The following is a 23334-nucleotide window of genomic DNA, read 5'->3' as shown; positions in this document are numbered from 1 at the left end:
GACCAGAGTACATATACCAGGGGGAAAAATTGATAATATTGTTTTACAATGTCACCAATTTTATTGTCTTTTAAGGGCACAAAGGTTGATTTTATTGTACATGTTGGTAAGATAAACAAGTTGAGGCTTTACTTAGCAAATATGAGGTGTTTGAGAAAAAGTCGCCAGTCTTCTCAATCAATTCAGCCTTTGAGAGATTGGCATATATTAATGAAACGATTACATATTTTATCTTTATCTCATTATTTTTTCAAATTTTCACTAGGATGAAAATTATAATTAATTTAATTGTGATTTTGATAATTGAAAAAACAGCAAAGCACAAGGCTCAAGCTAATGGAAGTGCTGTGGCTCAGAGCAGAACTGAGGGGGGCAGTTGTCCTCTGACTCACAGCCTTATAAAATGCACTGTTTGCTTGATGTTTGCAGAGCAATCGGGTACGGGACATGATACTGCCATGGGGGATGTCTTTGTGTGTGCGCGATGCAAGGAGTGTATCGATATCAGGCAACAACTCGGCGTTCTTGTGGGCCTATATGAGAGCTTGAAGGACAGGGTGGATGCCCTCGAAGAAACTAAATTGAGGGGCCCATCGAGCTCTCAGCTGCCCACAACGCCAGAGCTTGCACTTGGGCATCGCGTGACACAGAGGCAACCCCCAAGGCAGAATGCGCTGGTCCCGAAGGAACTAGTAGTTGTTGGTGACTCTATTGTCAGGGAAACGGGGAACATGCTTTGTAAAAAAGATAGGTGGAACAGGACCAGGGTATGTCTGCCAGGGGCAAAGGTTGATGACGTTGTAGAGCGAATATCATCTTTTAAGGGCACAAAAGGTGATATAGTTGTACACGTTGGCACTAATAATATTAAGAGTAGGAGGCCGGCAGAATTACTTAACAAGTACAGGTCACTGTTGAACAAAAGCCGAGAATTAGGGTTGAATTTGAAAGTGTCTGCAATTCTGCCCAGACATGATAGGAGGGAGTATATGAGAGCCTTGTCGATCAATTCGGCCCTGGAAAGATTGTGCAAGGCTCAAGGGGTAGAATTTTTTTTCAGCCTGGACTGTACTTGTTAACAGGAGAGATTGCTTTTACAGGGATGGGATACACTTAAATAGAAAGGGTGCAAGAATATTTGCTGATGCTATCGAGGCAGTGTTAGGTGGGTCGGAAAACTGCTAGCTTGGGGGGAGACAAAGACCAATAGATTGACAGTAGCCACTGGCAGAGGTGAAAGAGATTCTTGCACTGCTTCTATTAGAATGAGCAGAAGCCTGAAAAACAAGATGCATGGAATTTCAGAGACTGCTGGGAGCCATTGCGGTACAAGTAAACACATGGGTTGTGTTAGGGTAGCTAAGAATAGAAACAGGTGCAGGTATACTTGTGTGTACACCAATGCTAGGAGTTTAGTAAATAAATTTGATGAATTTGAGGTATTGCTCAAAACATCAAAGGCAGATATTGTTGGGATATCAGAGACGTGGTGTCACACAGATATAAGGGATGCAGAACTGCAATTTGGGGAGTACAACGTCTACAGAAAGGATAGACAGGATAGGAAGGGGGGAGGGGTTATGCTATTAGTTAAGAAACACATAAAAACCAAGGAAGTGAAGCCAGTCAACATCGCTGGACAGTGCAGTGTTGAGTCAGTTTGGTGTGACATAAGCATTGGGAGATCAAAATTGAGAGTAGGAGTGTGCTATAGGCCTAATGACTCTGATGAGTATAATAAGGAACTGTACAGGGAAATAGAGTGGGCCAGTAAATCAGAGAGTCTTATAATGGGAGATTTTAATTTCCCAGATATTGACTGGAATTTGGGGGCTGGTTACTCACGCACTAGCAGGGCTTTTGTGGATTTATTGGATGATTGTTTTCTACATCAGCATGTTCGGGAGGCAACTAGAGGGAGTAATACTCTTGATTTGATTATCAGCAGTGATTCTTCATGCATTAAGAATCTGCAGATAAATGAACCACTAGGTGGCAGTGATCACAGTGTGCTGAAGTGGGATTTACTCAAAGAGGTAACTACCATTAGGGGTAAAGGGAAGGGTTATTGCTTCCGTAAAGGCGACTACGATGGACTGAGACAGTATTTAAATTCTATACAGTGGGACCAACTGATGATGTTACCAACAGCAAATGCAAAATGGGAAGCATTCAAAGAACTTATCTTGGAAGCTACTAGGCTTTACATACCAACTAAGAAATATTGTTCAAGGTTTAGGCCAAATTGGATGTCAGATGAACTAATGAGGCATATGGCAGAAGAAAAACGCATGGGATACTTACAAATTAACACATGACACAGAAGCCTATGATAGATACAAGTTGATAATGCTAATGCTAATTTATCTGGCTGTATTCTCAGAGTTCCCTTAGCTCCAGATAGATTTTTTTTCTAAACCACTGGTAACTTGCTTAGAAAAATTAATCCAAAAACATCGGTAAACGAAATATTTTAATTTGATTAAAAAAAAAAAAACAGAAAAAAACTACAGGCGTCGTCAACGTAGGCTACAGACGATGATGTTAAAATCACAGGTGCGTTCTTCATTTACCCGTTTTTGTTAAAATAAGTTCTGCATTAAATGATTTTTTTATGGTGATTAATCAGATGAGAAAACCCTCACTGGCTTCTTCTCGCCTCCCCCTGCCCTCCAGAAAACAGGTTTTACACTTGCTCAGGCATTGCTTTTAATAATTTAACCAGTGATCACTACTGATAGCGCACCTTCACAAATTCTCATTCTTTCTTTCCATTTCATCGACGTATTCTACACTGGAAGTTTCATTTGTAGCTGGAATCAGAATAATTGACCTATTTGTTGATGATAAGCCTAATGGAGTCATGTGACGTTGCCAACGAACTTGACGACAAGGAATCTGTTTATAATCGATGTGGAAACCCATACGAGAGCCGTAGCCATCAGAATGGAATATCAGAACAACTGCACCAGGGTGATGGCTGGAAAAAGGTATTTCTCCTAAAAACAAAAAATAAAAAAATAATAATAATAAAATAAATATAACGTTAAAGCATTTAGGAATAAATATTTCGATATTTTAATCCTAACTAATTGATGTTGTTAATTGGAACTACATCAATAGCAGTAATCTGAAATTCTTAAAATCTTAATTTTTTATTTGTTGTTTAGTATGTTTTACAAATAAAAGATGGCGTTTGTTTTTGAAACAAATGAAATGATATCTATTAAATAAACAACATGGCTGTTGGACGTCTGACTTTTGAACAACGTAAATTAATTTTAAAGTATTATTAGAAATTTGGGAACGAATATGAAGTTCAAAGACAGTGGATTGAATTTGCCTGAACTGCACTATTATGTAGAACAATTTCTAAATTTTATGGTAAATTTAAACATCTGTACAAGATTTGGGCCTTTTCTACTCCACACCGGGTAGAAAAGGTCCAGGTTCGAATCCCGTCAATGACTCGGTTTCAGGTGATAATAGCAAGGTTACACCAGCCGGAAAAGTGGGATTTTTCGTCAAGCAAACTAAGCAATCTGATCAGAGAACACAGGCAGTTTACAGACAATGCACGCGGTACTGTACATCAGGTAATTCTCAGGTGGACAGTTTTTTGAAGATACCGGAAATCTTAGATGTATCCATCTTATGTGCTAAGATTGCTACATGATATGAATTAAGATGATCTCCTGGGATCATCTTCAGTCATATAAAGATGAATGGATTCGAGCGAAGATGGATGAGGATGCTAGATTTTCCGACAAGACTGTTTGGTTTGATTAGGCAACGTTCAACCTCAATGGCACAATGAACCAATATAATTATGTTTGTTATTCCCTGATTATCATATAGAGAAGGCAGGTGACTTTACCAGGAGTAAACAATCTGGTGTGGCATATCATCCAGGAGAGTTGTTGTACCGTATTTTTTGAAGGGACAGTTACTAGTGATATGCATCTAGACACGTTTAATGTATTCTTTGTGATGTGCCCGCCATTTATGAACCATATGTGGACAGAGTGATTTACTACCAACAGGACATCCCCCGATTTCTTTTTAAAACACCATTATAATACAAATATACAATATTACGAATGGCCCATAGACTGACCAGCACACAGTATATCATAGTTGCAAAAGTAATCCCGTGGAACATCTCTCCATTTTGATGTATTCGTGCCTCATACCGAGAAACAGCATGCGTTCTTCGAGATGCAGAGTATCATAAATGATATTGATGATGATATATCAAGCTTAATGTCCAAGTTTGCAGATGATACGAAGGTTGGTAGGGTTGTTAAGGACACTAATGAAAGTACACTGCTGCAACAAGATCTAGAAAAGTTGAGCAGATGGGCAGAGAGGTGGGAAATGAAGTTTAACATTGACAAATGTAAAGTACTGCACGTGGGAAGCAGCAACCCCAGAGTGACGTATCAACTCTGTGGTACTACACTGACAGTGGTAGAGAACGAAAAGGACCTGGGGGTAATTGTGCAGGCAGATATGAAGTTTTCTGAGCAGTTCAGACGAGCTGCAAGAGTAGCTCATGGTGTCTTGTCAGTGATATACAGGAATGAATTTTTCTAGTAGGGATAAGGAGGTGATTATTCCCTTGTATAAGGCAATGGTCAGGCCATACCTTGAGTATACAGGTTTGGAGGTCTCATTTTAAGAAGGATGTAGAGCTGTTGGAACGAGTACAGAGAAGGGCAACAAGATTAGTGACTGGAACAAAGGGTTGCTCTTACGAAGAAAGGCTTAAATTTTGCAAATTACAGTGTCTGGAGACTAGGCACCTTAGAGGTTGTTATTTTTGGTATTTGGTTTTTAGGAGCATTAGCAACTAAGGCCATATCGCTCCGTGGATTTGCTGTGGTCATTTCCTGACCTTTCCGCATCCTCCGTATTTGGTGGTCATGGGCTCGAACCCCGGTCTAATCAAGAAGCATGTGCTACCCACTGCTGTTCCTGCCCACCTAGCTACGGAAGCGCCCACCTGCGAGGTGATCTGATTGAGGTGTATAAAGCCTTGAATGGTTTGAGCATGCTCAATACTGATGGAATTCTTTTTCTTGCTCAGAAAAATCATTTGAGAGGGCATAAATTCAAATTGAGGAAAGACAGATGTAGGATAGATGTGCGGAAGTTTGCCTTTAGCCAGCGGGTGGTTGGTTGGTGGAACAGACTTCCATCCTTTGTTGTGGAAGTTGATATCCTAAATAAATTTAAGGCTGAGCTGGACAGGTACTGGAACGAATGGAGGGGTGAAATGGGAGCGTGTTTTTTTTTGGCTGATGCTGCATAAGCTTGCTTTCTTGCATCATATACCTCTACTAATGCTAATGCTAAATGCTAATATCGTGTCTCAGGTATGCTCTTTTGGAAAGAGATCAGATGCCTTTGCTAGCTGGGAATGCAAATCAATACGTCGTAGATACCATCACGACGATCTTTATTTGACATACTGGCAGCAGAGACAGCTGCATTGGGGTCGAAACGATCTGAACCTATTTCAACTTTGAAGGGTGAGAAGTCCAGCTTGCTTGACTCGAAACCTGGATGAAAGCATGTGAGTACCTAATGGTTCTTGTTGTTGTTGTGGGGTTTTATGAGCAACAGCGACTAAGGCCATATTGCTCCGTACATATTGTCTGTAAATTGCGTGTGTTCTGAGGGCGATTTTCTATTTGCTTGATGAAAAACCCTTGTTTCCAGAAAAAACCATGCTACACAGTTTGAGATCGAGTAACTCGGCCACGTTGAGAAAAAGCCCTTAAAAATCCCTCCCAACTCAAGTCTTTGCCACCCCGTGATGGGAGGATGACGATCCGCCAACTGTGCTACCCACAAAGGCGTACCACAAAGGCCACTTTTGGTAATCAGAACTGGCTCTGTGGGATGAATCAAAAGCACTGAAATTGTGGTTAGGCTGAAGTCCAAATGGAAAATAGCTGAGATATATTATTATTTTATTTCCCTCTGACCAGGAGAAAAATGTGCAAGACAATGCTAGTTTGAATATCATGGCTTGAGATGAAGCACATGACCGACAAAACACAGATGAATGGCTCCTACCCGATCAGGATGCAAATGTGCCATTTCTAACTGCCAAACAGAATTTGAACTCATAACTTTTGAAAAATAAACACTGATAGTGCGAGAGGCATACAAAGCAATGGACGAGAATGCTCTCTGACTGTTCTCAGTCGTTTGGTAATGGTGCTTGGTGACACAGGACATGATGGTTCTGTACCTTTGTTAATCGACAGATTCGTCAATCAACCTGTGTTCCCATAACCTGGAAATAGGCATAGATACTATTCTTTTGAGGTATGAATAAAGCCTTCCATTGCATTCCTCTCAAGAGACATCAGACTGTTTACATCAAAAATTTACAGGATCACTCTCTGCACATTTCAGATAATAAAATTAAACAACTTGAATCTCGCTTAAATTTAGTTCAACGTTGACGTTAAAAAACGATGGAGGCATTTGTTTAATGAAACGAGAGCACACAAAACGCTCTTTATATTGAGGCAACCATGTTTGACTCTTGTTGCTGTACATACGACACAAAGATGAACTCTCAAATGAATATCATCAAAAAATTGTTTCGGAATTATTGTACTGTACTGTATACATATTGAATTAGCGTGTATTTCCAATTCGAAAAATTTTTTAAAATTATCACCATCAAACATGCAAAAAAATTAGATGTCCTTATTCTTGCTTTGCTGCATCCCCCAAATAATTTTTAGCAATCATAACAACTCATAAAAAGAAAAAAAAAGTAGAATACTCACTTGTTTGCCGAGCTATTTCATTTCCACAGTAACGCTGACCTTCTATGTCTAAATAGTCCCATTGACACCCTGGACTTTGTTCGAGGTCAAATTCTGGAAAATACAGTTCCACAGTGCAGTAACCATACACTTGCTCAATCCTGTACAGACAATGGCTGTTGGGATCGTATCCGCGTGGGAAATTTGGACTAGTTATATAACCTCTAACTTGAGTGAGATGTGTAGTGCATGTTGTGGTGTGAATAACAGGTGGAGGTTGACCAAGACGACCGGGACTTGAACCATCTAAAAATTATAAATAAAACATCAGTTTATTGTGATGATATTTAATTTGGTTCATCAGTTTAAAGGAAATTATTATTGAGAGGGTCGATTCATTTTAATTTCTGATCTATCAGGGCACTCAAATTCAAAAATTAAAATAATAAAAGACATTTCACGAAAATAAAAGTGTTTGTATCGGTATCTATTACCTGGATACCATGGAAGTCCTTCGGTCTGAATGCCACGGCAACTTAAAAGTTGTTGAATGCGTAGTGAGAATCCCTGTCGGCTTTGGGCATAATCACTTCGAAAAATCATAGTTTTGATACGTTCTACTGCATTAAAATTGAAGACACCTGCAAGGAATTATTTTACCAGGAACAGAAGTTAAACTAACTGGTGTGTAATTACTCGTGTCACCCTTCGATCCCCCTTTGTGAATTGGGATACATTTGCACATCTCCAGTCTGTGGGAACCTCCCCTGAGTCCAAGGACGCTCTCATAATTATGGCTAAGGGTTTGCTTATCCAGTTATATTAAAGGAGGCGGCGAAAGAAAGCTCCTTTTTTGAATTTTTCTTCAATATTAATTCTTGTGTGCACTAGAACCAGAATTCTACGATCGGCCCTGCTGTACTGGACACCAATTAAGACATGTTGAGGGTTTTTCAAAAAAGGCCTTAAAGTGACCAGAGACTAATTATGTGCTTAAAGTGCTAGACAATATAGTATACAAACAATCGTAACAAAGAGCAAACTAAATGAAGGAGGTCTTATGAGTTAGCAATTAGCAGTTATTCATTTGTGTCTGGTTAGCATTTGTATGTATGAACTCTACAATAAACCCACAAAAAGTTGAAATAAGGTTTATAATCTTACAGAGTGATGCTCTGACGCTGAAATTTCCAAAGGAAATTTTCATGTGTAAATGTATATTTTAAAACAATGCACAGCAAAGTACTCTTATACACTTATGGGAGGATATAATTATCAGTAATATGCATGCTATCTAATAATCTATAGAATTTTTTATGAAAAGGGGTGGTCAAATGATGCTAAACTTTGATTATAGTGTCAATAAATTTTACCTATCATGTGAAGCAGTCTTCTCAATGTACTCTCTTCCTACACATACTTGTCCTAATGAAGTGGAAGAGTTAGCATCTCTACTATTAGAATTCTTTAAGAAGCGTTTGTAGCCACTGGGAGAATACGTGCATACTACCGACTTGCTGTCAAACTTGTTTCCTAAGAAAGTCTCTTTAATTTGCCTGAATTCCAAGATGAGAGTGTACAATAGCAACTTAAATGGGAGTTACACGGCAACTGGATTCTAAGACGGGACTGTTCCACAGCAACTGGATTCTAAGATGGGAGTGTTCCACAGGAACTTAAAAGTTGTTTGCGTAGCGAAAATATTACATGACGCCGTTCCATCCATTTTTTTACAATAACAATGAGAATTTAGGATCACATTTATACCAATTCCTCGTACTTTATATTTACACTTTGACTTTATATGTATTGTATTCATACACACACTGTCGAAATAACTACGAACCTTTATTCAGTATCTAACCGGACCGCCTTTGTTTCGAATAATAGTGAGTGTGTGGCGCAGCATGGATTTTATAAGGTGTTTTGGTGTAATTGTAACCATTCTTCAGCAAAATATCGCTCAGCTGCGACAAAGTTCAAGGAAGAGGACTTCGTTGACGAATAACTCTCTCTCCAGCATATCCTACACATTCTCAATAGGACTGAGATCGGGTGAATATGGAAGCCGGGAAGGTGGAAATTCGTGTCAAGCTCTGCAAATCATTCTTTCATGATTCTGGCACGATGTGCTGTTGCATTGTTATCCATAAAGTGGCCATCATCTTCTGGATAAAAGTGTAACATTACAGGGTGCAGCAGATCTGATAAAAAGTTCAGGTACTCCCTGGATGACATTCGACTTTCGACCAGGGTCAATAACCAGCATGTGCCAACAGCACATTCCCCATAGCATGATACCACCTCCTCCGGATGCTTGGGTTGTATTAACAAGGGGCGAGTGGGGTTCATCGTTTCGTGACGTTCTTGCCACAGTTCCCCCCATCAGTGCAAATAAAGTGTATCGTTATTAGTCCGACCACATGACTTTCTACTATCGTCTCACAATTCCAATCGTGACGTTCTTCAAATAAGGCGACTGGCAATACCCAGTTTCTTCAATTCCCTGTGCAGGGTACGGGTTGAAATAGGGCAGTTTTGGGCTTGGTTTAATTTAAATGTTATTTGCTTCACACTGAATGTCCTATTTTTACATACAGTACTCCTTTGAGTATACGATGCTCTTGAAGTTTTCTACGACATTGACACTTTAAGATGTGGAAGAATCGCTTCCTTTCCAGTTATTAAAAACCTTTGAAATTGATTCTTTTGAGAAACCAGTTACGTCTTATGTATCTTGAATCAAGGCTCATCCATGCATCCATGATAATATCTATTTTCAAAGCCTGATAGATCATGCGTTTCCCCATCCTAGCTTCATATTACTGCAGTCAAATAGCCAGTGCAGTCTTTTTACTCAACAGGTAACCCGTCATTACAGACAGAAGAAATGCAAATTTCTTCTGTCTGTGACTGTCTTAATAGAAAGGCTCATACATTTTTGGCCAATGTGTATTTTGATTACGTTATAAGGGACAGATTGAACTATTTAAAATATCTGAACTGTTCCATGCATATCGTTGCCTAAGTTATGAATATGAAATTTACTTACGAATGGTACTGGGAGGTAGAAAGCCACAGTGTCTTATTCCATCAACTTCGAAATAATCATTGTAACAAGGATGGTAATCCTCGAGGTCAAAGGTCATGAAGTTTATTTCTAACCCACAGATATGGGGATTAGCTCGTATAACAAAATATCGGCAGAATGCGTTGTTGGGATAATAGTTAGGGTAGTTTGGGCTGTGGATGACGAATGATTCAAGTCCAAAGCTTTGGTCACATCGAGGAGAACTTGCTGAAGCTGTAAAATACAAGAATGAAACAAAATATTACAACTTTATGGTCCAAACAGATTACGACTTATTTAGATATTTGATAATAAGTTAGACATATGCCAACTTTTTTTTGAAATCTGAGCTGCATTATTTATAAAAAATGATGAGACATCATAGAATAAGCGCTCGTGGGTAGCATAGTTGGTATAATTACTTTCTTCCCTTTATTAGGTGGAAAAGACCTAAGTTCGAATCCCGTCAATGACGCGAGGAAGTTTTATGGGTCTTTTGCACAAAATGGCAGAGTTAGTCATTCTGTTTTCGGGAAACTCCGGTTTTCGTCCGGCAAACAACAATCCTTAACAAGCGAAAAATACCATGCTATTTTCGCATGAGAGATAGGATTGGAACTAAGGTCTTCTCGATCCGGCGTGGGGAGGACAGTGATTATAACAACTGTGCTACCCACAAGATCAAGGTTCCTGTATTAACGTCATTGAACATCTGTGGGATGATTTGGAGAGAAGTATGTGAGATCTACAATAGTGGGTGACTCGGGAAATTCCATTAAGAGATTTAGCTCTTGATGAAATGGCAAAATATTTTCATTGAAACTTGCCAACATCGGAGGAAAGTTTTTCCCATAAGCTATTTGCTATATGGAAGGCCAAAGGATGGCCGATACCATATTAAGATTATGTTTTCGGTCACTTATATTATTTGTCTTTTGTTGCTCCAACAGTTGTGATAACATAGAGTAAAGTTTCAGTTTCTCTCGTCTTACGCACTTGAAGTCCACTATTTGTATCAACAATTAATTAATAGTAGGAGAGATCGTCAATAACAGGAACTCCTCCATCCACCTCCTCCAAAAAAAGATTTACCAGCTAAATATATACACTGCCCTACCATTAATATGCGAACACTCCTCTGTTCATCATGTCATTGATCACAAGTATAAATAACCTTTGAGGTGGCAGTAGTACAATTGTGACTGCAAGATTCCGTGACCGCCGGATTTAGCAGACTTCGAGAGCGGAATTATAATTGGTTTCCACATAAGCATTTCGTCTGTACATGAAATTTCAACGGAAATAAAGATCCCTAGATCGACAATTGGCGATGTGATCTGCAAATGTAAGCGGACTGGCCCTGAAACCATCATTAAAAACACTCAAAAACCTACGAAGGTGAGGGAACGTGACAGAGCCCTGCAAAATTCTTTCGTTCGTAACGCAGGTCTACGTTTTCGTGGCACACATAGGTCCACGGTGAGATTATTGGGACACATGTCAGGACAACTGTAGTGTGTAGGATGCTACATGATATTGGTTACCACGGTTGTGCAGCCAAACACAAGCCAGTAATCACCCTAAGTAATGCCAGACGCCGTCTAGCTTGATGTAAGATCCACCCTTCTTGGACCGTATACTGATGTATGGTCTATTAGTCTGACGATCGTGCATCGGTGTGACGGTTGACTGCAGAAATCAACCTGCTGGACTGATCATCCCGAAAATGAAATTTGCCAGAGGTAGCGTAATAGTATGGGGCTCGTTCGTACTGGGACTATTGGTTGGTTTGAATAAACCATGAATACCGTGCTTTAGACATCGTGGACAATAATGCTTTACCTACGTTGTGGCAGCACGTTGAGAGACTAGTTTTAGGGCAAGAGCGTCGAAGAGTTGGACTGGCCAGTACAGAATCTTGATATCAATCCTATAGAGAACCTATGGGATCATCGGATGCGTGCAAGGAAAGGCTGCCGTATAAACAGAGCTGAACTAGTCGCTGCTTGCTTACTTTGAAAGTCAAATGGCAGAAAATATCAGAGGACATTTACAAAAAAAAAAAAAATAAATAAATAAAAAAATAACTGGCGAAGAATGTTCTAGGGGTCTAAACACTAAAAGCTATCAGGAAACGCTAAAGGTTTCAGCACACTTATTGTTTTTCCTATAGATAAATGGTGCCTCCGCAGCCAGGTGGGAAGGCATATATATAGCAATGCATAGCACACGTTTCTTGATTAGGCCGGAGTTCGAGCCCGTCACCACCAAATACGGAGGATGCGGAAAGGTCAGGGAATGACCACCGCATATTCCCGGAGCAATATGGCCTTAGTTGCTAATGATCCTAAAAACCAAATAACAACAACAACCTATAGATAAAGGTTATTTGAATATATGCAGGTGCCTGAATTTTAACGGTGGGGCAATTTAGATACGTAAACAACAATCACAGAAATCACAATAAAAGAAGCTTCATGTACGTGATTAATTCAGAACTTTGCTTTATAGATCATTTTGAGTTCTCTTCAAGTTAAATCGATATCCTAATAAAAGTACCTTGTCCATTTTTTGGAAGTTTTGGTAACATTCTTTCCGGGGTTATTTACAATACTCGGAATTTGATATAACCGGATCTTCCAATCTGTGGTTAAACCGGATCTTCCAATTTCCCTTCAGTTTATCAACAGGCATTCTGTATGCAAATATGAAGTGGATACCCTGGATGTTTATTGTTATCAGAACAAATATACATATCTGGAGAAGTTATTGACAGGTAGATATGACGCGCTAGTCCTATCCAGCATAATCTCGGACTCACGAAGTCTGAGACAATCATGCAGTCTCCAGATCAAGCCACTTCGCTCCAAACCAGTCTCCATGAAAAGTATCCCACTTAATACAATGAAAATCCTGACCCAATTTCAAATAAACTGTGAAAAAATATGATCAGGTAAGACCTACAGAATTACATCTTTCAACAAACAACTGAATGACATCAGTACTAACTGGCACATGATGTGGGTACTCCTCTTTGGAGACACCCCCAGAACGATGGATTTTTTTTTTACTAAACTGTCAATATTTATGTAAATTTATTCTCTGTGTTGTAAATTTTTTTATCCCCTCTTGCTTGCATGCTGTACAAGGGGCGATTGTAACTAGCAATCAATAGGATAAATAAATAAATATACAGATTATCCCAATCCCACTGAAAAATGTACTGCATCATTCCGTAATACATCAATGGATTGCTGCATTACACATAATGCAACAAGCCTTTCAGTTGAGCAGCTGTGGAATTTCAGTGGATCATAATTAAGATTTTCTGTAATCCATTATGTAAGTGAATAACTACAAAGGTATCTGAGAATTCAGGGAGTAATTAAAATAATAAAATAACTTACTGGAAATAGTAGAGAGTGAATTACGAAAGATACTTACAGCCGCTTCGTCCAGTTCCCATTGCAATGTCGGTGCTTCCACCTATTCCACCTATTCCACCCATTGGTATAAAAGGAGGGGATGTTGGGGGAGGTAGCTGAGAAGGTCTGCAAACGATCTGACGGCCTCTAATGAGAAATCCTGCTCCGGATGGAATTTGGCCTGACCGAAAATGAATAATTTTCTCCGTTGTCCGAAAGTCATACGTTCCTATAGAAAAACATCCGACGCAGTCAGCAATAATGCATAGATAGTCATATATTCAAAAAATAATAATCATTTAACAAACCAACTTACTGACAAGGAATGGGCTGAATCTTCCGCACAGTCGATCCGAATCTATCCTCAGATAATCATAATAGCAGTTTTGACTGGTAGCTACATCGAATCTCTCAAACGTGAGATCCAGGCTACAGATACCTTGATGAGCTTTATGGATGATGTAACGACAATCTACGTTGTATGGGTAAGGCTGAGGATATAAAGGACTACGTATTTCAAACATCATTTGGTAGACAGTCTGATCACAGGCAGATGGAACAGAAGACGGTGTTCGAGATGGAGGAGGAAAAGGTTGTCCACTAGAGGGATCACACGTTAGTTGCTGAATCCGCAGATAGAAGAAAGGACGTTGTCTGGTAGGTCCCGAAAAGAGTCGTATAGCGAGCCATGGGTCAGGAAATTCATATTCACCTGAAGGAGTAAAGGATGACGTATATTAATATTGTAGTGGCAAAAAGTGTGCATAAACTGTGTAGCCTTAGTTCCTTTGGCTTCTAACGCACTATATGTGTTAGGAGTCAAATGAACTAAGGCGATTAAGTGTGAGTATATTGTATCTGTAGTTGCATGTTTCGCTGGGTTTGTTTTCAGAACGACCAGAACAAAAAATCAGGGTTTCTTGAAGCATAAACCATGCAACCGTCGCCTGAGATAGACTAACTCAGCACATTTTGATAAAAAAAAAAGCCCATAAAAACTTCTCGCGTCATTGACAGGAGGAAATTTTATGGGCCTTTTACACCCGGTATGGAAGGACAGTGATTACAACCACTGTGCTACTTGCGAGGGTGTGCATAAATAGCCTAAAACATAAATAAAAACAAATTCACATCGAAACCAAAATTACTTACGGACTGTATGAGCTGGTAGTCGGCCACATACAGTGTGCCTGCCGACCTGCAAGTATTGAAGGTGACACTCATGACCGGGACCTAAATCGAAATTTAGAAAGGTCACTCGTAATCGACAAATAGCACTATGTTGCTTGCGAATTGTGTACATACATTCCACTGTTTGACTAAAATCATAAGCTGCTGGATCTGGATTTCGGACATCGAAGTCAGAAGTGGCAAATTCTCTGTTGCAGGACATACCTCTAATGATACTAGTAGGTGGTGGAACTACAAAATAGAATGCAAAGTTGTAAATGAGAAAACTTTTAAAAAATAATATTTTTTAAAATATTTTTTTACCTGTTGAAAATTTAATAACTTTTAGAATAACATTTTCTAAGATTTTTTAGACTTTGTCTAAATTATTTAAGCTTTTTATATTTTTAAAATGATTGGTTTATAGAATTATTTTTTAAATAATTTTGCAAAATGTTAGAAAATAAAATTTAAAATGTTATTTTGAATTAATTAGTTTCTGGATAAGTTAACAATGACAATAGTACTTCTGTATTGATTAATCATCAATGCTGCCATCTATCAGGCATATTCTGAACCACAAGTAATAGTTTATTATTTTTAAAACTAGGCGTGTAATATATTTCTAATATGAATATATTATATAAATTATATTAATATAAAGTTTATAATATATATATATATATAATATAAAAATGTTTCTTACCTTGCGTTGGATCGCACAACATCTGACGATAAGAAGCATAAAATCCTTTATCGGTTATTCTGTCATTGGTTGATAATCGAAGTACTACGCGACTTGCAGACCCATAGCTTGGCTCGGTTCCTGAAAGAAATAGTTAATAATAATAATAATAATAATAATAATATATATATATATATATATATATATATGTGTAAATTAAAATACATAAATTATAATAAAAATGGATGAGCAAGTATAGCCCGCTAGAGGGCAGGACAGATGCTGACGCTATCGAAGCTAAGAATAAATTTAATAATAATAATTTGAAATTGTTGTTTTTTTTTTAAAACATATAAATGTACTTTTTACGAGACTTTATTCATCTGGCTTTTTTTTTTTTTGATATATTTTCTAACCTTTCTTTCACAAGTATTTACTGACAAAAGAAACATTATATTTAAGTACTGACGTCAATGATTGAAGCAGTAAGAGTCTAAGAAGGCTAAAATTAGTTCTTTCCGAAACAAAGACGTTATTGGTTATATTAATGGTGGTTATTATAGAGTCAGTGACACGGATGTGTAGGCAATTAAAATATTTCTTAAAGTTAATTGACTTACATTTTTCGTGCCTTAAAGATAGTGGAAAGACTAGCCTTCAATAATAATTTTAGTATATCACTAAATGTATATTTTTACATTTGCATAATAATAATAATAATACCAAAGAATTTTTGATAATAAAAATCATAAGATGGATTTCAATTAAGGTATGATTAAGGGCTTAAAAAGTCATCTTTTGAATTTAGATGTACTTCTCAATTGGTCAATAATCTATATATTTTTGTTCAAAAATTCTTTCGGCTGGTGACGGAACTATTTTCTCAGGGGACGGATTTAGAACGCCACTGACACGAGGTACCAAATCAACAGATGAGTTTTCCTGAGAGGAATATTTTCAAGAGGATCCTCCAAGCCATTTCTTGGGTCCCCTTTGATGGGCCCAAGAAGTGGTTTCGTGTCTGATGCGTTTACACATAAATTCACTCCTGGCTTAATATTTGGGCACAGTAAAATCTGCAAATGATTAGGACTATTAATTAGGGCTATAAACAGAGAGGGAGGGTAAAGACGATGAATCCTCCCTTTCCGTCACGATTTTCAAAAAAATATTTTTTCTAAATTCTAGCGGAAAGGATTTATCTCTTTTATCACGTAGCATATATATATATATATATATATATATATATATTTTTTTTTTTTTTTCAAATATGTTTCCAAACTATTTTGGGAAAAAATATATTTTTCGTCAATTATTCTCCTCCTCCAAATTATATTTCTGCTGTGTCCAAAAGCGAACGTTGGTAGGGACTGTTTACTGTTTGTTAAATTGCTATGAACACATCTCTTTAGATTTAAATCTCCAGCCGGCAAACGTATCTTTCAATGCCCTCGCTATAGGCTTGTGCATTCCAAAGAGTAATCAAATAATAATCTTACTTGTTTGTCTCTCCAGTTGTCTGCCACAATACCGCAAGCCTCCAATATCCAAATAATCTCGAACACAAATTCCTTCGGATGGTTCAAGTTGGAAGACGCTGAAAGTGAACTCCATCCTACAATAGCCAGGCTGAAGGTGGAAGGTATAATGACAGTTGGCTAGATTTGAATAGAATGCCGGATAATATGGGCTGGTGAAGGTGCCTTGGAGATCAAAAAATGTACGGTCACACCCAGAACTACCTGAAAAATGCAATCAGAATTAATGAAATGGTAGGAGAGAAATACAAAACATAAATGAAATATTGTAATTCATATACAGTGAACTCAAGTTTTAATAAAATTCATAATTTAATATTTTCAATGATTACAAAAATTCAGAAATAGTTGTTTTGGTACAAACTACAAAAACAGAACAAGCAAACAGAGTGTGCAAAATAGCAAGCTGAGCCCACTTGCCCGTTGTACTATTAGCAACATTGATGTTGTTATATTATACAAATTGCATGATAGTGTGATTAGTGGAGAGAAGTGATTTAGGATCAAAATCTCTAATGAGGAAGTCCCTGCTTGTCCATTGGAAGCGGACAGATGAGAAACGGTGGAAAAAGGCAATCATCATGTGTCATCAAAAAAGATGGGTCCACAGCTACACCACACCGTACATCTTTATGAATACAAAGTTGTCTCCATGAATACATGTACCTGACCGAGACTCATGCTTTGTTTATTGACTTTTCGAGGATTATAAACAACTGCTGCATATGTGCAATGCACTGCATATCAGCAATGTTTTTAGGTCTTTTCTTCTACTCATTTCCGCTAACAGTTCCCTTACTGTTATAGCACCAACATCTTTAAACTTTCTAACCAACCCGCTAATTTATGATCTAGTTAGAAAAAAAAAAATAAGATGCAAATTAGGGACGCCATTTTGTTCCCAATTGCGTACGGAGTTTTTTGCTAGAAGGTATTGTGGATCAGTAAAAACTCCCCACTTTGTGTTCTGTGAAAAAAAATAATTACTGCAACTTATACGAAACTTCTTCTTTCCTACAATCCTTGTATGAAAAGTAAGGTAAGAAATTGAAGCATAACGTCTAAGTATCAAATAAGCCAGAGAAAGTACTCGCCTGTTCCCATAGTGACTCCACTTCCAGCCCCAGTACTTCCAGCTCCTAAACTCGTGGAAGTGCATCTGATCTGACGACCCCTGATCAGAAATCCAGGTCGCGACCCAATGCTGTCCGTCCTAAACATGAAAACTTTTTCTCTCGAGTTGAACTCTAATATTCCTGTAATAAAAATTGAGAAAAGGTTGCTTAAACTCCTTAATAGGACCAACTTCTGTGTTTATGAACAGTATTTTGTGTTAAAACATAAACTTCAGAGATTTCGTATCAACTTACGAGTACTATTGGACAGGATATTCCCACATAGCTGCTCCCCGTCTATAATTAAATAGTCCAAATTACATCCGGGACTAGATTCGACATCAAAGGTCACAAACCGTAGTTCTAATTGACACACTGAGTCAGATACCCTACGAATAGCATAGCGGCAGTTCAGATTTGGGTCGTAATTGTACGGGTGATGAACACTAACGAGGTCGAACTCCATTGATTCAATCAGACGGTCGCAGCCATCAACAGTCGATGAAGGAAGACGGGCCCCACATTCAACCTGCTTCACATGTATCAGAAATCCCGTTTTAGTAATGTAGGAGTCAGATCGGAAGACAATAATCTTCTGAGGAGAGCGAAAGTCGAAGTTTTCTAAGAGAAAATAATTTTTAAAAAAAAATTATAAATAATTGTTCAAATTATTTAAGATCTATACTGAGACTTCAATGCTATTTCTGAATAACTTAAAATATCATATTTTGAATCATTACCATTAAATAAAGACCAGTTGGCTACTTACTGACAGTCCCTGCTGTTCCATTGCCACATAATTTCCAACCATCTACTTCCAGATAATCATAAGGACATCCATCTCCTTCTTGAACCCGGAAATCACGAAGTGTGATCTGAAGGTGACAAATATCAGAGTGAAGCCTATGAACTATAAAACGGCAGTATCTGTTAGTAGGGTAGTTGTATGGATAGCCAGGGCTGGTTATGACACCTTCTCGGTCCCAAACGTCTCTGTCACAAGAATCACCGCTTCCTACAGGTGAAACAGAACTACTCCCCCCGCCTCCAGTAGGTGTATTTGTCGAGGATGATGTATCGGATGAGGATGAAGGAGATGAGGAAGATGGAGATGATGATGAAGATGAACTGGAACCTCCAAAGCAGTCGCGTTGTCGGATGTAAAGGAAAAATCCTGGTCTGGGGTTGACCGGATCAGTGTGAAAATGAAGCACCGTCTCATAGGTATTGAAATCAACGCTTCCTATAAAATAGAAATTTTCAATTTGTGGGCGATACCATAATGTACAATGTAATATATACTCACTGGTCCAAAAATTAGAAACCTTTATTCACAATATCTACTGAGGCTACCTTTAGCCGGAATTACAAACTGAACACGTCATGGCATGGATTCCACTAAGTGTCTGAGGGAGCGGGGGGGGGGCTAGCTCCAGATATGACAGTCTTCCAACTTGATGTTTCTAAGCTTCTAGACACAAAAAGTATTTTTCTCCCACAAGGGCACTTATTATTATACAATATGTCAGTTTAGATTTGTATACCGTACAGTTTACTTATCTGTTGACGCAAATTGGAAAAGGTTTCTAATTTTTTGGCCAGTTAGTGTATATATATATATATATTAAATGATTATTTTCAACCCATTTGATGCTTATTTAAATTTTTATTAGAACCTGAAATTTTGTGACATCTAAGAACCTACCACACTGTTATTTATTTAAAATTAACATTTTTTATGTTAAAAAAAATACTGTAGTCAGTTGGTTTTGTTTTTACAAATACTTCTGAACAAAAAATATGTAAATTTAAACTCTCCAAGCATAGTAAAAAGTAATAAGAATAAATTGTCAGAGAAAATATTTCACTATTCTCCGATAGATGGCAGCAGGTTAGGATGAATCCTCCTGAACATACAATGACAGATCTACTTACTCACAAAATCCTCTGCTATTTTTCCACAAAGGCGGTCTCGACCAACTTGCAAGTAATCGAACTGGCACCCAACCCCAGGTTCCACATCAAAGTCTAAGAATTTAATTTCGAGTTTGCATATTGTAGTTCGTGCTCTCCGAATCACATAGCGACAGTCCATACCGTTTCCATAGTTACCAGGAAAGTTGGGACTCTCAAGATAAAACTCAGGATCGTAAAATACTTTGTTGCATCCATCTTGAACAACTCCATGAGGATGTGGATGACCTAATATCAATGAAGAGGTTAGTGAAAATGTTTACTTTATTAAGATTAATTGAAAATAAGATTATGTACAAAAATTATTTAACTCAATGGATGCGGACTGGAAGAAAATAGCAATCAACCATCTTCTTCCAGGTAATCATAAGGTAAGGTATACAATATATTTGTATATTAGTTACATTTATGGATTATTAAAGAGATTGATTAATGAACGTTTTACCTGCTGAATCTCCTCCAGAACCACCAATATTTCCAGCTCCTCCAACACCACCAATGCCTCCAGTACCACCAACACCACCGGATTCTCCAGAACCACCGGTAACTCCGCCTCCACTACCTCCGGTAATCCCACCTCCTCCGCCTGTACCAACACTTCCTGGACGCAATGGACCAGAACAAGACACTTGATGAAATAGGAGATGGAAGCCCTTATCTTGGTACCGCCTTCCTGTTTTATAAGTTAAAATGAGGTTTCCTCGTACATCAAAAGGTAGAACACCTGAAACAAAATGAAATGAAAAGAAAACGTTCAGAAACATGCAACTGCCATCTGATTATGTACTAGCTACAATTTAACAACGTTTCTTGCGAGACTTTGTGAGATAACATTTATTTAATTGAAATAACCGCTGTTAAGGCTTACTACGCATGGGAAGGGACTTTAATGATAATAATTACTGTTTGCGTCACAATAAAAAAAGAAACATTATTCGTGGTTCAACTCCATGGCCATGTTTAGTTCCTTCACTTAGGAAGAAAACAGTCCCACAAATACTAAACTTTCTTTATTAGAGTTAAAAGAAATCGTTATTTTTGGATAGGACCGCAGTCCTCTCCACACTGGGTGGAAAAGACCTGAGTTCGAGTCCCATTGATGGGACTCGGAATATTTATGGGCCTTTTTCACAACGTTAGTCGGTCTCTGTGAAGGTAGCATGGTTTTTTGTTCTAGAAACTCGGGTTTTTCATCCAGCAACCAGAAAATCGACCACAGAACGCACAGAATTTACAGACAAATACACGGAGCAATATGGCCTTAGTCGCTGATGCTCCTAAAACCCTATTACAACAACAACACCGATGCCTCTTGGCTGTAGTTGCCTTGGCACATGTTCTAAACAGCTCGATGCGTTGTATCTCGATATATATAGGAAGACATTTCGAGAGATAGGGAACTAAAAGAAATTTTATGAAGAAGGAAGCTATTAGATGAATATTTGATGTTACTAATTCTATTTATGGAATGTTTTTCCTGTTTTATATTCCAAGCAAATTCCTGCATAAATAAAATATCAACTTTAACGGACATAACTCGTCATGCGACATGTGCAAATACAGTGGACTGCTAACCTGGCGCCGTATATTTATTACCACATTAAAATGTTTTAATTTTAGGAAATGGTTTGGGTGTCACGTGGCCTTGATGAAAGATAAATATTCTACGGAAGTATTAGCCTCGTTTCTGGGGGTTTGATGCCAACGAGACGCACGACTTTGGTTGCAAATTTGTGAGCTACCCCTACTGCACAGAAGTAGGTGATAATTTTCTTACCGATTGAATGTTTTGTTCTTTTGTCACCAGATGGCGGGATTAAGAAATAGACCAGCACACCATCAGCAAGCAATAGATAAGCTAGCTGATTTGCCAATGAAAAATTCGACTATTAGCTAATACATCTAATAGAGAAATAGTCAGAAATATACTGCGCTTACAAAATATTAGCAATACCTAGGTCCAACTTTCTTGGATGGTGAGAGATCAATCAGATCCCTTCCATGATGTCTGGTTGTCAAGTTCCAAAAGCATTCGAGTCTTTCCTCCTATGGGCACCCTTAATATTAGGTGGACTTTTTCTGTATCTGCGAAAGAAACAAAGAAAGAAAAAAAAAAAAAAGAATTCTCAATCACTTATACCTTCTCCCTTGACGAATAGTGGCTATTCGTCAAGGGAGAAACCACTGATCCATTGATTGATGTGAGCATCAGAACCAACGATTCTATTACTTAAATACCGAGATTAAACCTTGTAAAACCTTGAATTTTGCAATATTAAAACCTAGTTTCCAGTTCTGTGGCCATCCCAGAAGTCTATTCAAGTTGTAAGGAAATCAGAAACAGTGGCCCTAAAACCGATTCTTCAGAGACCCTACGCCTAATCTGAAGAATAGCCATTACATTGTCGATAATAATGCTGTCTACTGCTCTGTTGACTCCTCTGCAGCGCGAAAGAATCCATCGAAATATTTTACCCATCAATCTGACAATCTTATAATGTATAGTAATCCTCGTGTGCTGTTGAGTTTCGAGTTTTATAACCTTTCAATACAATTTCTATCTAAATGTCCCTGGATTGCGCTAAGATCACATCTAAGATCACTTCGTTCTTAGAACCAAGAAGTATCAGGATCTTGCCCAAATGATGTCTTTTCCATAATTCCACCTTTAATGACCCTACCGAGGCACTAGCTCTGTAATACCATATGACTGAGAACGTCAAAGGATATTGGAATATTGGATGCTCTATTAAATTTGTAGGGGGCAGTGTATAACCTTGTTTTTGTTTCATGTTTAAACTACATATTTTTAGATGTTTATATTTTTTACTGTCAAAGAACCATTTTCGAAAGATCTATTGAACTTCGTTTTGTTTTCTGAAGAACGATGTTGGTTATCAGCTCTTAGAAGGATAACAGGTGGAACGCGAAGGATAGAACAGCATTCTTCTCTTATCTTTCAAGGTCTTTTATATTCACAAAAGAATGTTTTTGTGCCATCTGAGTGAGCCTTTTATGAGTTTTTAGAGTATATCACAAGGTGGCGTGCACGAGTTCCGTGAAATTGTTATTGGTAAGGAGGAGCATAAACGCTACCTAATCTTTAGGTCACCAAGGGTAATTACGCCTTCCACCAAGAAGAGAAAAATCACTGATCATTGTAGAAGCTGTCAAGAAAAATGGATTGATAACCACTTTTTGTATTGTGTTTCAAGGAAGTACTATTTTCATTGCGTTCACAGTCCATCGCTAAATTATAACGAAAGAAACGAATGAATAAACGAAACTATATTTATTTCTGGGCAGGTGGTCTACAATTTCAAGCTGAAACAGATATTTTTTGAAATCAAAATTGAAACCTGTTTCGATTGGTTTTGTATGCGGGATGAAAAACCCAAATTTTCATCCCGCAAACAAGAATATCATTGACGGGTAGAAACACCGAGAAATGACTTTAAGTTCTCAAAGAAAAAACTAGGTGGCCCTCTCTTGAAATTGAATAACTTGGCCACGAATTTAAATAAACGCATAAAAGTTCTTTCTGTGTGCACTGCGTGGAAAAATAT

General features: G+C 38.0%; 1 protein-coding gene across 1 annotated transcript in view; it reads right to left on the bottom strand.

The window, feature by feature from the left end:
• Positions 1–2718: 2718 nt before the first annotated feature.
• LOC150086467 (cubilin-like) overlaps positions 2719–23334 on the bottom strand; it is a 39070-nt gene continuing 18454 nt past the window's right edge. Inside the window, exons 6-19 of the mRNA XM_090372175.1 lie at positions 20214–20492; positions 19730–19996; positions 18564–19037; positions 18050–18415; positions 17774–17935; positions 16641–16883; positions 15163–15282; positions 14439–14708; positions 13603–13998; positions 13306–13515; positions 9844–10095; positions 7286–7432; positions 6813–7097; positions 2719–2999 (exon numbers count right to left, since the gene is read on the bottom strand). Of these exons, the coding sequence (XP_090228301.1) occupies positions 2749–2999; positions 6813–7097; positions 7286–7432; positions 9844–10095; positions 13306–13515; positions 13603–13998; positions 14439–14708; positions 15163–15282; positions 16641–16883; positions 17774–17935; positions 18050–18415; positions 18564–19037; positions 19730–19996; positions 20214–20492 (3722 nt within the window). The 3' untranslated portion in view covers positions 2719–2748. The remainder of the gene's footprint in view (positions 3000–6812; positions 7098–7285; positions 7433–9843; positions 10096–13305; positions 13516–13602; positions 13999–14438; positions 14709–15162; positions 15283–16640; positions 16884–17773; positions 17936–18049; positions 18416–18563; positions 19038–19729; positions 19997–20213; positions 20493–23334) is intronic.

Source organism: Mastigoproctus giganteus, chromosome 4 (genome assembly GCF_048544385.1).
Source record: "Mastigoproctus giganteus isolate SK-2022 chromosome 4, ASM4854438v1, whole genome shotgun sequence".
In the NCBI taxonomy this organism is placed as follows: Eukaryota; Metazoa; Arthropoda; class Arachnida; order Uropygi; family Thelyphonidae; genus Mastigoproctus; species Mastigoproctus giganteus.
Note: the sequence above shows the minus strand (reverse complement) of the source record. Positions and strands in the feature narration are given on the sequence as shown.